The sequence below is a fragment of the Vanessa cardui genome, chromosome 5, assembly GCF_905220365.1.
Source record: "Vanessa cardui chromosome 5, ilVanCard2.1, whole genome shotgun sequence".
Classification (NCBI taxonomy): domain Eukaryota; kingdom Metazoa; phylum Arthropoda; class Insecta; order Lepidoptera; family Nymphalidae; genus Vanessa; species Vanessa cardui.
The window spans coordinates 10870671-10885276 of NC_061127.1; the positions used below are offsets into that span (position 1 = coordinate 10870671).

Genomic DNA, 14606 nt, shown 5'->3' on the forward strand with positions numbered 1-14606 from the left:
CATAATACATATCGTGCTCGACGGTAAAGGAAAACATCGCGATGAAACCTGCTCGTGTCTGATTTCATAGAAAATCTTCCACATGTGAATTCCACCAACCCGCATTGGAACAGCGTGGTCGTATAGGTTTCAAAACCTTCTCCTTAAAAGGGAGAGGTAGCCTTAGCCCAGCAGTGGAATGTAATGAAGAAATTCACAGGCTGATGTTGTTGTTGTAAGTATTAGTAAGGAATTTGTAGTATATTATATTTTTACTTAAATATGTACTAAACTAAAAGTTTTAATTTAATGAAAGATACGAACCGTCTTCGTCTGTTTTGCAAACTTGGGGTGCAGATAATGGACCATCTCCGGCAGCGTTGTGAGCTCTTACTCTAATTTCATACTCAGCATAAGACGTTAAACGAGATACTGTTGCTTCTTCACCCTATCATCAAAGACCATAAGCATTTTGTATAAAATAATTTTATACTTTACTCATATAAAACTTTACGAACGGTTGAATGTTTTTATGATCAATATCAAAAAGCGCTTTATACATTCTCTTACACTTTTTATAAGCGTTTAAAATATTCGCTTAAATCGCTTATTTATTATTTAAAATAACACTTACTTGTACTCTCAAATGTGCATCTTGTGTTGGTTGTAAAGGATCAGAATCACGTCTCGTGTATTGTAATGTGTAGTGCGTTATTTGTCCCCCTCTTGCGTCCGGGTTTGGGGGCCGCCATGAAACGCGTAGTGAAGTGGAACTACTTGATGTACAAGAAAGATCTTCTGGGCCTCCGGTTGGTGCTAATAACAAGAATTATGATACATGGTAATACGTACTTGGTACTTTTAATTGTACACCTTAAAATTAAAAAGACATACTACCATTTAACAGGTCTTTAGTAGATTATACCAAATATAATACCATATATGAAGAAAATGTCAAAAGTGAAAACCAACTGTTGTTTTCAGAGAACTTGCCAAACAATACGTAAGATTATACAAATAACAAATCATCTCATTTATCTAATTAGGTACTATTTTAAAATGTATTAAAGACATAAATATCGTATTACTTATATGACTTTCTTAACATTCAAATATAAATTTAAATAACGGTTAAAAATAAGACGGATAGCGTACTTTATATGTGAAGGTTACATTTCTGCTCATTATTTTTGAAAACGCAGATGTTGTAAAGATAAATAAAAAAGATGAAAAAAACATCTTTTAGCAACTTTCTAATTTTGAACGCATTATTTTCGACGAGGTCATTTACATGAAAAATTCATAGCAAGTCTTTTATTCGAAATCCGTATAAAAGAGCCAAGAACGTCGGTGCTAACATTGCTTGCTTACTGCTCTTAGTATAGAAGAGAATTGTACATTACATAATAATTAAATGGAACATTTCGTAAGCTCCGTTTAAATTTAGACTACTAATGCTCCAAGTGTTTGAAGGTTGAATACTTTAGAAGGTAATTTTTAAAATGGATGTATGTTCAGGTTTCTGCTGTAGGGTATTTTTTTATTTTCAAGTAACGATAATTGAAAGACATTTTCATAATGATGAAAATACTGCAACATTTCATATCTTGAGTCCTTAATTGTCTGTTTGTAGTTGGTTGTATAACATATAATAATAACTTTACAGTATTGTGTTAAGGTACAGTTTCGATTAAATGCAGTTTTAGACTTAAGATGTTACGAAATTGTTGCAGCAATATTTCTTCCAGCATTTAGACTATGATATCATTTTTCATTCAAATTGGTTCATTATGTTATTATAATATTATAAGTATGTAGGAAAGATACGATAAAATAGGACAGCTGGCTTTAATAATAAAACAGCAATAATAGACATGCAAGAATTTTAGACAACTGGTTCCCAAATAAAATAGCAATAAAAAGTCAGATAAAATCGCATAAAAGTGCTATCAATTTGTTCCGATCCGTTTGACCTGGATCGGAAAGGCCACGGTTCAATTAAGCCATTTTGCATTTTGATGGGAAAATTTACGATGGCCGCTTTGGTGTGGCAGCGTGAATATATTCATGTAGCTACGACAAAACTTATGAGTGCCTGTACAACTTCGCCTTTATTGGACTTCTAAAGTACATACTCGTTCTTCATATTTACATATTCAAATGAGTCTTGTTTCCTAGGGTCGTTTTTTCGCATTCCCCGTTGAAAGTTTTTTTGTAACTTTTTTTGGGACAAAACTCGGAATGCTCCACTAATGTACTAACATCTCTCTGTTGAATTATAAAATAGGTATCACATCTTTTACAAACTTTTTGTAATGACACTTCTTTGCGCTTGAGGTTGTTATAATTTCAAGGTCGGATGGATTTAGTACGGCTTTTCGTTTCATAACATATTAAAAAGATATGACGCAAAAAAGATGGAAAATATGTCTCTCTCTTTTAAGAATTGTACATAATCCCTGACATTCCTAAATTAAAATATAAATATTCTATCGCTAATTACCATTAAGATATTACAGAAACAAAATTAAAAATGTATCAACTCACGTGATTCTAATGTATGTCTATAATGCGGCGGTGACAATGGCCCTGTGCCAGCAGCGTTATACGTTCTCACAGTCACACCATATCTGGTCGCTGCCTTTAAACCTCTAAGTGTGGTAGTAGTGGCGTCGGCACTAGCACCGCTTTCTGACCCCGTGTCTATTGTGCTCTTCCCCTCTTCAGATGCCTCCCACCACCGGATCGTGTAACCTAGGAGAGTTCCATGCCAAGTTTCCCGTGGTGGAGCCTAAATGGAAAATCAAAATGACACTATAACATCTTTAACATTGCGAATGATCGTATATATGTTATAATAAATGTATAAATACAATCTATATTTAATTATTTTAAATGTCATTGTTTAAAAACAAAACAATGTTGAAATACAATATTTATTTACTGTTTACAAACGCTTTTTGTACTGTTTGAAGAATTAATTAAATATTTTTATATTTTAGAATGCATTACAATACAACTCAATAAAGTTGGTAAACAGTAAGAATATCCAACAAAAAATTAACGAATATATTAGCTTTAAAACAAATTCGTAAACTCTGTAACAAATAAAGAGAAAACCCGTCGTATTCAAAAGTAAATCCGCACAGCCACTTTGAAACTTAGAGCCAACACCGCTATATCTCGATAAAAACTGTATATTTTTTAAACAAACTTTAAAAAACTATTTTAATTAAAACTAAAAACTCTTCAACGAAAGTTGAGAAATAAAGAATTTAAAAAATTATCCTACATTTATATTCAGTTCGCAAACAGCAAAGGATTTCAGTTCTTTTCAAATTTATATTCCACACAGTGTTGCCCGCGAATATCCTTATTAGATATTAAGAAAAATAGAATAGCAAGTGTTGCAATATCGTAAATAGATATTAAAAAAATCTATTATATTATTCATTAAAATAATTATTGTAAATTATATAGATTATAAATAAAAAATTAAGATCAATTTAAAAATTATAATCCAAAAAGTTATTTATCGATTTAAAAAAATGGTGTGATTCGTTAGCCCTGCTTCAAAAATAAATAAAAACGACGCTTCTTTAAAGTTCTCTTTAACCTTTTCTTTTCTTAAACTATTTTATTTTAAAAGCAATTCTGTTAACTGCTCACACTTAAGTATATTATCTTTTTAAACTTCTACAGATTACTTTTTAAAATGACTTAGAATCCAAGTTTTCACTTCTATTTTTAAAAATCTTCAGTACTATTAAATGAATAAAAAGGAGAACCAACATTACATAGTTAATAATCTAAATATTTTTTTTATGCTTATGACATATTTTATCCTAAATAACTCTGAAATATTAAAATATGAAACAACATCTGATCCCAATGTAAGTAGCTAAGCACTTGTGTTATGGAAAATCAGTAGTAACGACGGTACCTCAAACACCCAGATCCAAGACAACATAGAAAACTAATGGTAATCTACATCGACTCGGCCGGTAATCGAACCTCGGATTGGCGTATCCATGAAAACCGGTGTACACACCACTCGACCACGGAGGTCGTCATATTTTTTGGAAATTACAACTTTGATAGCTTTGTATGAATTTCAACCGAAGTCGGGAAGGGCGACGTGTTTATACCTACAGAGCACTCCCTTCGTTAGGTAGTCTTACCTGCCAAGTAACTTGAAGCTCCCGAGCTCTGAGTGCTCGTACTGTGATGTCACGTGGAACACCTCCGGGAGCTTGTGTGTATAAAATTTATTAAAACCTAGTACTTATGATTAATCAACAGACAATATGACTTACTAACTATTTTTCCAGACTATCAAATGGGTAAATTAATGTTAAGTGGTCACCACGCAATAAGTTCTTTTGTGAATTTTAATAATCTCTTGCATCATCTCTACGCCATCTTGGAAACTAAGATGTTGACCCTGGCTCACAACAAATAAGGTGAAACATTTTAAACCGTAAAATAATGTTACAAAGTATTACTGTTTGGCGGGAGAATTTATTATGCGTGAATGATACCCAAGAAACTTGAAGCCGTAACCACCAAGTGAAATGCTAATCTACTTGGTATATTTGATTTAATTAGATCAAGTTGGTACCTGTTTTGGTTCCGTAATCATTTTATTTTATTGTGATATTTAAGGTGTATTTAAATATTATATAAACTTACAAAAATATATGATGATTATATGACATAATCTTGTAATTGTCGCTCTTTCAAGACCGAACCGCTGAATCGAATTTGATGAAATTTGCTATGAAGCAAACTTGGCCTTCAAAAAATGACACAGGCTTTTTTTTTGCCTAACACATGACAACCAATACCCTAAAACGAGCTAAGACCCGGGCGACAACTAGTTTACTAAATATATGAATATGCTAATAATAAATATCTTACCTTCTTCCCTCGTCGTGAAATGCAAAGGTGGCGTGTAAGCTGAAGCTCCTACGTCATTGAAAGCTGCCAATCTCAGCACGTATCGGGTATCCGGAGACAGGCCTGTCACTGACGCACCAGCTCTACTTGGCCCTTCAGTGCTACGGAGACATTATTTCAGTTGCAAATTTAATCATTCGATCGAAGAATAAATAAAACTAAACGAGGCAACCAGTTATTTTTCTTTCAAGTTTATTGGTATGTTGGTACATTTTTAATTATTAGATAGGATTAAATTGAATGTACGTTAAAATCTACATACAAATCTCCGGTACGTTTTAACAAAAAGAAACCTTAAAAAACTCACTACAGTACAAATTTTTTATACCGAGAATTGTATGTTTTTTAATATTTCGAATATTGTATTTAATATTCACAGAATATATTTTTGTTAATAAGCAAAATAAATTAAAAAAAAAATCGTAATATGATAGTCACTGATCACTGTAAGTGCAGCAGTGCGGCTTCGAAAGGTTGCAATACTGATACTAAATATACTACAGAATTTTTTATTTACGAAATCTCATTAGAAACTTCTCAAATTATCAGTGTTTCTTTTACTGTACATTCTTAAACTATATTGTCCATATAAAGTAAAGTAACAGCCTGTAAATTTCCCACTGCTGGGATGAGACCTCTTCTTTCATTAAGGAGAGGGTTTGGAACATATTCCACCACACTGTTCCAATTCGGGTTGGTGGAATGCACGTGTGGCAGAATTTCGATTAAATTAGTCACAAGCAGATATCCTCACTATGTTTTCCTTCAGCGCCGCTCATGAGATGAATTATAATCACAAATTAAGCACAAATATATAGTAATCACTCTTTGTATTAAAAAAATACCGCATCGAAATGCGTTGCGTAATTTTAAAGAGATTTTGTTTTATACTATGTAATAATGATAATGATGAAGAGACTTATATTGATAACCATAACTAAACAATTATATATTGGCCTCTAAAGGTCATGAATGAAATTTGAATGATGATGTATGAAGTTTATTGTCGTTGAATGATACACAAGCGGCAGTTTCAATATATTTACAAAAAGTAGTGCTGCTTTTACACCCGCGATATCCTTTTCGTTTATTATAGTTCTATTCAAATGTACTAACTTATTTTCATAACACATTATGTGTTAACCTTCATTACGTATACAGTTGGCAGTGGGACAAAATTAAAAGAGCACTTCACATTCATGAGTCTCTACAAACTTACGGCAGTTCGGAATTAGCAAGAGTGGAGTACTTTGAACGAGTTCAACCAAATGCCGACTAAATCTGCTAATTTGTGAGGTGAGAAATTATAACAATTTTCGGTGTATGGATACATGAAAACCTATTTAATAAACAATAAAATTTTGCATAACTCTAACTAATCTTGGTTCGTTCGTTAATATTATATATTATATGGTGTTTAATTGTCTCTACCATATTTAAAAAGGCTGACTTAGGTATTTTTATATATTTTGGCTGTGTAATTTTATTTAAACGCATAGTTAAGACACACTTGATTTTATGTTTTAATTTTATCTTTCTTTTTTTTCTTACAAATTCAATATTTAATTTCACATTATAATATTTAAGTATTTTCATATTTAAAAAATAGTGTAGTATGTAGTTAAAAAATAGTCATTTTAGTAACAAAATGAGATTTTTAAGTTATTTCTGTATAATATAAGAGCAAAGAATATCACAGTAAGTAATTTATTAACTATACCTTAAGTTAGCCTGTAAGTGTGCACACAATGTTAATAATATATTTTTATTTTAAATTTAATTTTAAAACATATTCCTTGTGAAAAGTTTGCTGCCTTATATAATAAATCTAAGAAATAATAATAAATTTCTTTTATAAGTATAAAAAATGAAATAAACTTTTTATAAAAAAAACTGTATAAAAATATATATCATCGTTTTTTCATATTTTGTAAATGATATGAAAAAACGATGATTACATTTTTGTAAATAAAGAAACTTCTATTTGTTATACTATGAAGATCTAAATATACTTAATTGATTTGTTTATAAAGGGTTTCGAATCATATTACAAGATTAAATTAAAGGAAGACCTACCATAGCAGTTACTCGTTTTCTCAAAATACGTGTTATATACATCCTCTATTCAAATCAATCAATTAAAACTGCACACTTTTCATCACTATATTTTTGCCTTTAACATTACTCTTATCTTAAAGAATGAGTACCGTATTTGTTTTAAAAATAATTTCGAATTGAAAAACGATACCATATCCCAAATAGGATAGATTGACTTCGCGGAGTCGGAACTTGGTTGTTATAAGTTTTCCTTTACTTTTCGTGTCTATAATTTATAAATTAACTTTATTTTGGCAATTATTATATCAAAATGCACATTATACATATTAATGTAAAAAGCCAGTACATTTTTTGGTACAATTAAGTACGTGTAAGTTGTCATATACTATCTGTAAATTATTTGAACTCTAAACAAATTAAAATTAATGCATACATTACAAACAATTCCACATATATTAGCAATTTTTTCGAAAAAGAAAATTTTGAAAAGAACTAAGATGGCAATAAGATATGAAAACGATGTACTCATTTTATATTATACTATTTTCATTTAAATTATGTACTCATAGAAAAAATATTTTGTAGATTAATTTAAAAATAACTTATGTATGTAACTAGCCTATGTACTATTGCATACTTATATATTTTACTTAAGTACTGATAATGCTTTGTTAAGGTTGTAAGATTATTTCTTTTCAATAGCTTATCTTTTAGCTTTTATGTTAAGGCTGGGATAGACCCTAGACCTGTCACATTGCTAGGTTACATTTTACGTAATGTGAATCAGCATTTAGTATACGTATTACGAAATCTAATTTATGATATAATTGCTTATTTAGCTTTAATTTACTCGCATGCAATTCATCAAACAAATCAACAATGAAATTAGAATATTGATTTTTGTTTTAAACGCCTATACTAACAAAAACTAATCTAAAAATAAAAAAGTTTTTTCTTGATATAAAAATTATATGACGATGTTAAAAGTTACAAAAAAATGCCTCATTTATTACTACATAAAATTTAGATAGTCCATAGACAGTGTTTTAAAATTTACCAAATCATACATTGTGTTGTGTGTGACGCAGTGCTGTCATTTGGCTTAATATTTCATTAAGCTCCGCATCAATAATTAATTAATTAGTCATTAACTATATTGATATCAACCCACGCTAAAATCTGGAAATATATTTGTATAATGTTGAAATTACTCTACATTTTCATTATCCTATATAATTATTTATGATTGATGGATACAAGTAACTGCTGAATTTTATACTGGTTCTTCTCAGTAGAATATATATGCTGAACTATACAGGTTTTATTTCATAAAAGAGTTCTTTGAGAGTGTTTGTAAAAGCAATACAAATTAACATAATCAAATATTTTTCACTTCGTAAACTTTATCCAATATATCATCAACTCGTACTTCATACAATAGCTTACTTATCGCTACTAAATCATCGGCTTCAAATCGATCTTAATACGTCCCAAGAATATTGATTGAGTTAGAATAGGTCCCAAGTTTTAGAACATTGTATGAATAATTAATGCTGAAGTAATACTTGATGAACGCAACAAACAACATTGTATATGCTGCTATATTAAAGTAATATTAAGATTGCTTAAAAAGTGATAACAAAAAGAAGCAGCATTAAAATACTCACGCGACGTGAAGCAAATCCGAATTGGCAAGTGTTATGTTGAGTACGTCAGGCGATTCCCATGTATCGAGCAGAGCGGGCAGCGGCGCGTTAAGCGGAGCGTTTGTTAAATCGCGAGTGAGCGGGCGGTACTGCAATGAGTAGTGTGACACGAATGCGCCGCGTGGTACGCGCCAGGTAACCCGCGATTTACGCGACCATACTTCTGATATTCGCACTTCTTCTGGTGTGTTTGGACGTTCTGCGTAAGGAATTAGTAATGTTAAACCAAAATTCCTTTTTTTTATATTACATGTAACATGGTGTAACATAATAGAAAACATTCATTATCAAATTTTAAAAATGTTGATATATGTTTTTTGCTTATAACTGAGCTTGTGAGTACATAAAGCACTTCAAAGCTTTACGATTCAAACGTCCCCTTCATTATTCTATCCTACTTTATATAGCTTACACTAGTGATCATTAAAGTTGCAACTTTCAGAGTAAAACTGTTAATTGGTAAAAGGAACTCGATACTTGTTAGAGAATATATCAAAAGGTTAAAGACGAATCTGAGTGGGCTGATATTATGCATAGTAAAATGGTATTAGAAATTTGTCTAAAAATATCTTACCTTTAACAAAAAGTCGAAACAGTAGCTCATCACTCCCGTACAAGTTCCTGGCCATACAACGATAATCGCCCGCGTGTTCGGGGCCCGCATGCGATATCGTTATTTCTGACGTCATTCCCCCGTTGCCTAAATCCCTCATTTCGACGCCACCTGAACCACTGTGATAAAATACACAGATGTTAGCCAAGTTAACGATTACACTTGACTACAAGAATATTTTGTGCTTATAGCTATAATCCGAAATATGTGTGAGAATATGACCATTAAGACAGTTGCTCTAACACGTCTTTGTTTACAAGCGTCTGAGACGTGGGTGTTACCTTATACCTGACTTAAGGGACACGATCGAGTCGTGCAATTTGAATTTTCCAAATTTTCGATTACGTAGTATTTATTTTAAATATTTTTGAATATGAATATTAATTACAATTTTACATTCAATTTATTTCAACGTTGTTAATTTATTTCATTGTGCCTTTGATTTAGTTTTTGCCCATGCAAATAGGTTGGTTGTTTATTAAAAAATATAATTAATTATAAAACGAACATCCGTTCTTATGTTGGTTATATGCCTTGAACAGAAATATAAATACTTATGTGTACGTTTTTAATAAGAGTATAAAATTTCCAGTAATTATTTAGCTTTATTAAATAAATCATTTCCACGTGTATGATGGTAGATACATAGATAATAATGGTCGTAAGCTATTTAGTTCTATACATATTACATTATAATATGTTAGTATAAAACAGTAATATCAAAACAAAGTTATAGACGTTAAAAAATCGTGAAGTCTTTTTGCAATAAAATTACAAGTACCTATCAATTAAAACAGCTATTTTAATACAAGAATAGGTATGTAAATTAAAGCGATTTAACAATATTGTACATTTAATAGCGGCGAAATATCCAATAATTTACGGAATACGCAGAAAGCTTAGAAGCGCTTGATGGGTTAACCCAAGCAATAAAATGGCGCGACAAATTTACACTACACATAAACCAGAATTCATCAGATTACTAGCGAATTAGTTCATTCCCATTCGCCTGACAGCCTCGACATATTAAGCCTCGGACTAGCATGGACTTTAATAAATAGTCCCTAATAAATTTGGCGTGTTTATGTTTTACATATATTCAAATATAATTGTTAATAATATATTTAAGCGTAATAAACTACCTCGTTAGTCTAGTGTCTAGTTTATAAAGTTGATGCAAGAACTCAAAATAAATCATATCAAATCAATTGTATTCAAACAAACTTTACAATAAATCATTTGTAATTCTCGAAAATTAAATATCACCACTATTTCGGAAGGCAACCTCTAGCGAGAAGAATCGACAAGTAACTCGTATAGTTGCTCTTTTCAAATAAACAAATTTACAATGCTGTTTTTTACAATAATTAGTATCCTGTGATGGAAACCGAGCCTAACTCTAGGTGTTTTTTTTAACAGTACTCTTTTAATGAATAATAAGATTTATTTATTAATTTACTCTTAATAAACCTTTTAAATTTCGTAAATGGTAAATTGATTGTATAATATGTCGATATATGCGTAAAACCTATTGCGATAAAATTTGTTGTTGTTTTTATAAAAAAAAATCCCTGAGGCACTCTCTTGTTACCTTCGAAACTATTTGTGATTCTATGCCTGAATTCTATCGAATGGTGATATTAATTTATTTCATAGTGTGAGAATACAAAGTAAAGTCTTTGCGGCGGTCTGGTTTGCGAACTGTTGCGCTGAGTCATTATTACATACTTGAATACACAATACTTGATATGCTATCAAATTTTCAAAAATATCGCACAACAATCATTTATATGTTTAATGTTCTATTTTGTAAATAAACGTTTAAAAAAATATTTTTTTATAAACAATATGAAACCATAAACTTACTGCAACGCCAATGGCCTTGAGTCATGTGTCCAATGTATGTGTATTTCTGGTTCTCCTCGGACGGTACAAGTCAGTCGTGCCGTGGATCCTCTTACCACCCATCTAGTCTCACCTGAACCTCCTCCTCTAGAGAGTTTCGGAGGTTCTAAAGAAAAAAAAATAGAAATCAGATACGCTATTGCTGCTGATATAACCAGATATTTTAGAATAGATAAAATGTTCAACAAAAAAAAAATAAAAGTGACTTACCTCGTATATCTAAGTAAAAAGAATGATGCAAGAAAGAATGCTGTACACGAGCCGTACATCGGTACCACCCCTCATGTTCCGGTGTCGCGACCCGCAACCAAACGGTACCATCAGACAGTATCGAACCTTCACTTGCGTCACTAGATTCTGATTGACCCCAAAGGATGTGTCGCCAATTTTCCCCTTCTGTTAGAAATAACACACGTTATTCTAAATTCATCAAAAAGTGTAAAAAAATATTTGCCATAAATGCCTAATTTTATATACACAGGTTTTCCTAATTCATTACATATACATATGTATACACAAATAATTTATATTGTGATAAAATAAATCAGGGTTTCAAATATATAAATTTTAGTAAAACAGATTAAACCAAAAATTACCAGAAGAAAATTCCCAAGATATTCTTGGCATTGGTTGTCCTTTAGCCGAACACGGCAACAAAACAGCGGCGCCAGCGGACACCGACGTGTTCTGAGGGCGCCACACCCATGTTGGAGGTTCTATGCGGAAAAACTGCTTTATTTATTATGCCATTCAGCTTAATCATATAAACCGTTTCCTTGAAGCCATATAACGACATGGCAAGTAATTTAAGGATGTTTTCTCAAAATAAATACCTTTAACGATAAGCGATGCGCTGTGAGTGACGGTTCCAAAATCATTGGTCGCTTTACACGAATACTCTCCACTGTGCATGGAATTCAAATCTTGAATAACCAATATTGTGAAGAAGTCCATATTCTTCTGTTCCACCTGATAATACACGAACAATATACAAATTTGTAAATTAAACTATTAAACTTCAGAGCAAAGTAAGGATGTTCAGTTCGCGCTACCTTTAAAGTTGAAGGGATAGGTAAATTATCCTTAAGCCAAGAAAATTGTATCGGTTTGTCTCCTGAAATCAAGCTACACGTAGCTTGTGTACTTCCACCCACTTCTAGTTCTTCAGGAAATTGAAATGGTGCTATTTTTGGCGGTTCTGTTAATAAAAGAAATATTTTCGACTAATGTTCTCAAATCTTCAAAAAATTTAATTTGTAGTTACAAATATAAAGGAAGCGTTCTTACTATGAACATCTATTCTAACAGTTCTTCGCGCCAGTTCACCACTTTCTGCTCTAACTTCACATGTATAACTCCCTGCTATAGAACTCCTGACTGTAGTTAATCGTAATATACCTCGTTCTTCATTTGTTTCTATGGGTGTTTCAACTAAAGAACCATCCTCTCTCCGCCAGATAACTTCTCTAATAATTGAAAAAAAAAGTTAACATAGTCCAAAATATCATAACGCTCCAATGTAATACAAAAATATGTACTCACTTAATAGGATACCCAGAATATGGACAATATAAGGATACATCTGTATCTGTTTTGACGTGTATTGGAGGCAAATATCTTATATTTGGTGCACCTAAAATGATACTTAATATGATATCTATTACGTACTAGAATAAATTGAAAGTAAAAAGGTCATAATTATTACCAAAAACATTTAATCTTGCATGATGTGCCTGAGAGCCGCCTGAATTAGTTGCGTTACATCCATATCTACCACCTTCATCAGCGCTTCTTATTGTAATACTTAAAGTCGATACAATGGTCCCTTCTTCGCCTCCGTTTAAAGTATCTGCTCTAGTATTTACACTATACCTTTAAACAAAAGGCACGTCAAAATAAATCTTTTATTTTAGACATTTCGCTACAATAACACTGCCTTACTTTTCAGGGGCGGATGGTAAAGGTCTATCGTCCAAAGTCCACAAAATTCTTGGAGAAGGTATTCCAGTAGCTGCACATCTAAACGCAATAGTTTGTCCGATTCTAGTTATTGCTTCACTGAACGTCGATACCAGTCTAGGCGGTCTGTCTAAAACGCATGTACAGGATTCACATTGGGTAAAATTAATTAACAGTTTTATATTCGATTGTATGATTTTACTTCCATTTTTTTTTTTATAAGAATACTTTGAATACTTATACCTAAATAATATAATAATTAAATAAGAATGCTGTTCATTTTTTTTGAGTAAGTTGAAATAGCAGACATCGTCTGAATTAGAACTTTTAAAAAATTAAAAAGAACACAGCGGCCTATAATATATCAAAAATATTACCAGCTATAACCAGCTCGGCACCAGCTACGGCAGAGTCGGAATGATCATAAGCTGTACACTGATAAAGTCCAACGTGATGTGGTCGAACTGGACCAATAGCCAATTTTGGCTGAGGCGAATGTAACGGCCGCCCTTCATGCTGCCAGCTTATCGTGACCCCACCCCCTCGGCCTCCTTGAATTGAGCAGTTGAAATGACCGGTTGCTCCGGTGCCTAACATCTAAAATGTTAACTTTCTATTTGAAGTATGCTCAAATATAATTAAAATACATAAATATTAGAATATTTTCTAACACAATAAAACTTCTACACTAGTCAAATATATACGAGTAATTAAAAAAACATCAAAATAATATCACTTACCATAGGATTAGGAGTAACAATAACAGTCAGGGGTTCATACACTACTAGTCGTACAATCACACGTGGGGACGTTTCCGTTCCCTGTGAGCAAGCGTACCGTACCGCGTGGTGCGTACGTACGCTCGGCAATACAAGAGTACCTCCGCGCACAACCCCTTCACCCGCAGACACCCATACACCATTTGCTTCCTGTCGCTGCCAACTGACGATCATTTCCGTGAGAAATTTGCACACTAATACATATTATTATGATTATGGTATATCACAAATCTTATGAAAAATCATCTCTCTCAATAAAAGAGATACTAGTTTTTTTTTCGTATATTTTATGAAGTACTTACGTAATAGTATGTTTGTTGATATGTCTTAATATACACGGTAGTAAAACTGTGTCGCCTGTGCGAGCTTCGATCGAATTAACTTCAATATTTTCTAACCAACTGCTATCTGTACAAACGAAACGAATCAAATATTTAATTATACATTTCGATATTAATAAACATGTACCACTTTGTTGTACAGTGGTTGGTGTAAATGACTATTTATCATGAATGAAAATGTTAAGTATGCAAATAACGGAATTAATGGCAGCAGAATCATTTCAGTTGACAGCATTAGCGCGTGTTAAACATTTTATAATATTAAACAGTGAATCGAAAAATAATCTGAATAACAAGTTGGACATAC

General features: G+C 31.9%; 1 protein-coding gene across 1 annotated transcript in view; it reads right to left on the reverse strand.

The window, feature by feature from the left end:
* LOC124530107 (Down syndrome cell adhesion molecule-like protein Dscam2) overlaps nucleotides 1-14606 on the reverse strand; it is a 48489-nt gene that overhangs the window by 12844 nt on the left and 21039 nt on the right. The window contains exons 6-24 of the mRNA XM_047104108.1: nucleotides 14261-14366; nucleotides 13920-14121; nucleotides 13557-13776; nucleotides 13162-13309; nucleotides 12926-13092; nucleotides 12763-12853; nucleotides 12508-12686; nucleotides 12273-12418; nucleotides 12054-12189; nucleotides 11817-11936; nucleotides 11431-11616; nucleotides 11182-11326; nucleotides 9277-9434; nucleotides 8664-8901; nucleotides 4900-5039; nucleotides 4161-4231; nucleotides 2527-2770; nucleotides 614-795; nucleotides 304-427 (exon numbers count right to left, since the gene is read on the reverse strand). Of these exons, the coding sequence (XP_046960064.1) occupies nucleotides 304-427; nucleotides 614-795; nucleotides 2527-2770; nucleotides 4161-4231; nucleotides 4900-5039; nucleotides 8664-8901; nucleotides 9277-9434; nucleotides 11182-11326; nucleotides 11431-11616; nucleotides 11817-11936; nucleotides 12054-12189; nucleotides 12273-12418; nucleotides 12508-12686; nucleotides 12763-12853; nucleotides 12926-13092; nucleotides 13162-13309; nucleotides 13557-13776; nucleotides 13920-14121; nucleotides 14261-14366 (3003 nt within the window). The remainder of the gene's footprint in view (nucleotides 1-303; nucleotides 428-613; nucleotides 796-2526; nucleotides 2771-4160; nucleotides 4232-4899; nucleotides 5040-8663; nucleotides 8902-9276; nucleotides 9435-11181; nucleotides 11327-11430; nucleotides 11617-11816; nucleotides 11937-12053; nucleotides 12190-12272; nucleotides 12419-12507; nucleotides 12687-12762; nucleotides 12854-12925; nucleotides 13093-13161; nucleotides 13310-13556; nucleotides 13777-13919; nucleotides 14122-14260; nucleotides 14367-14606) is intronic.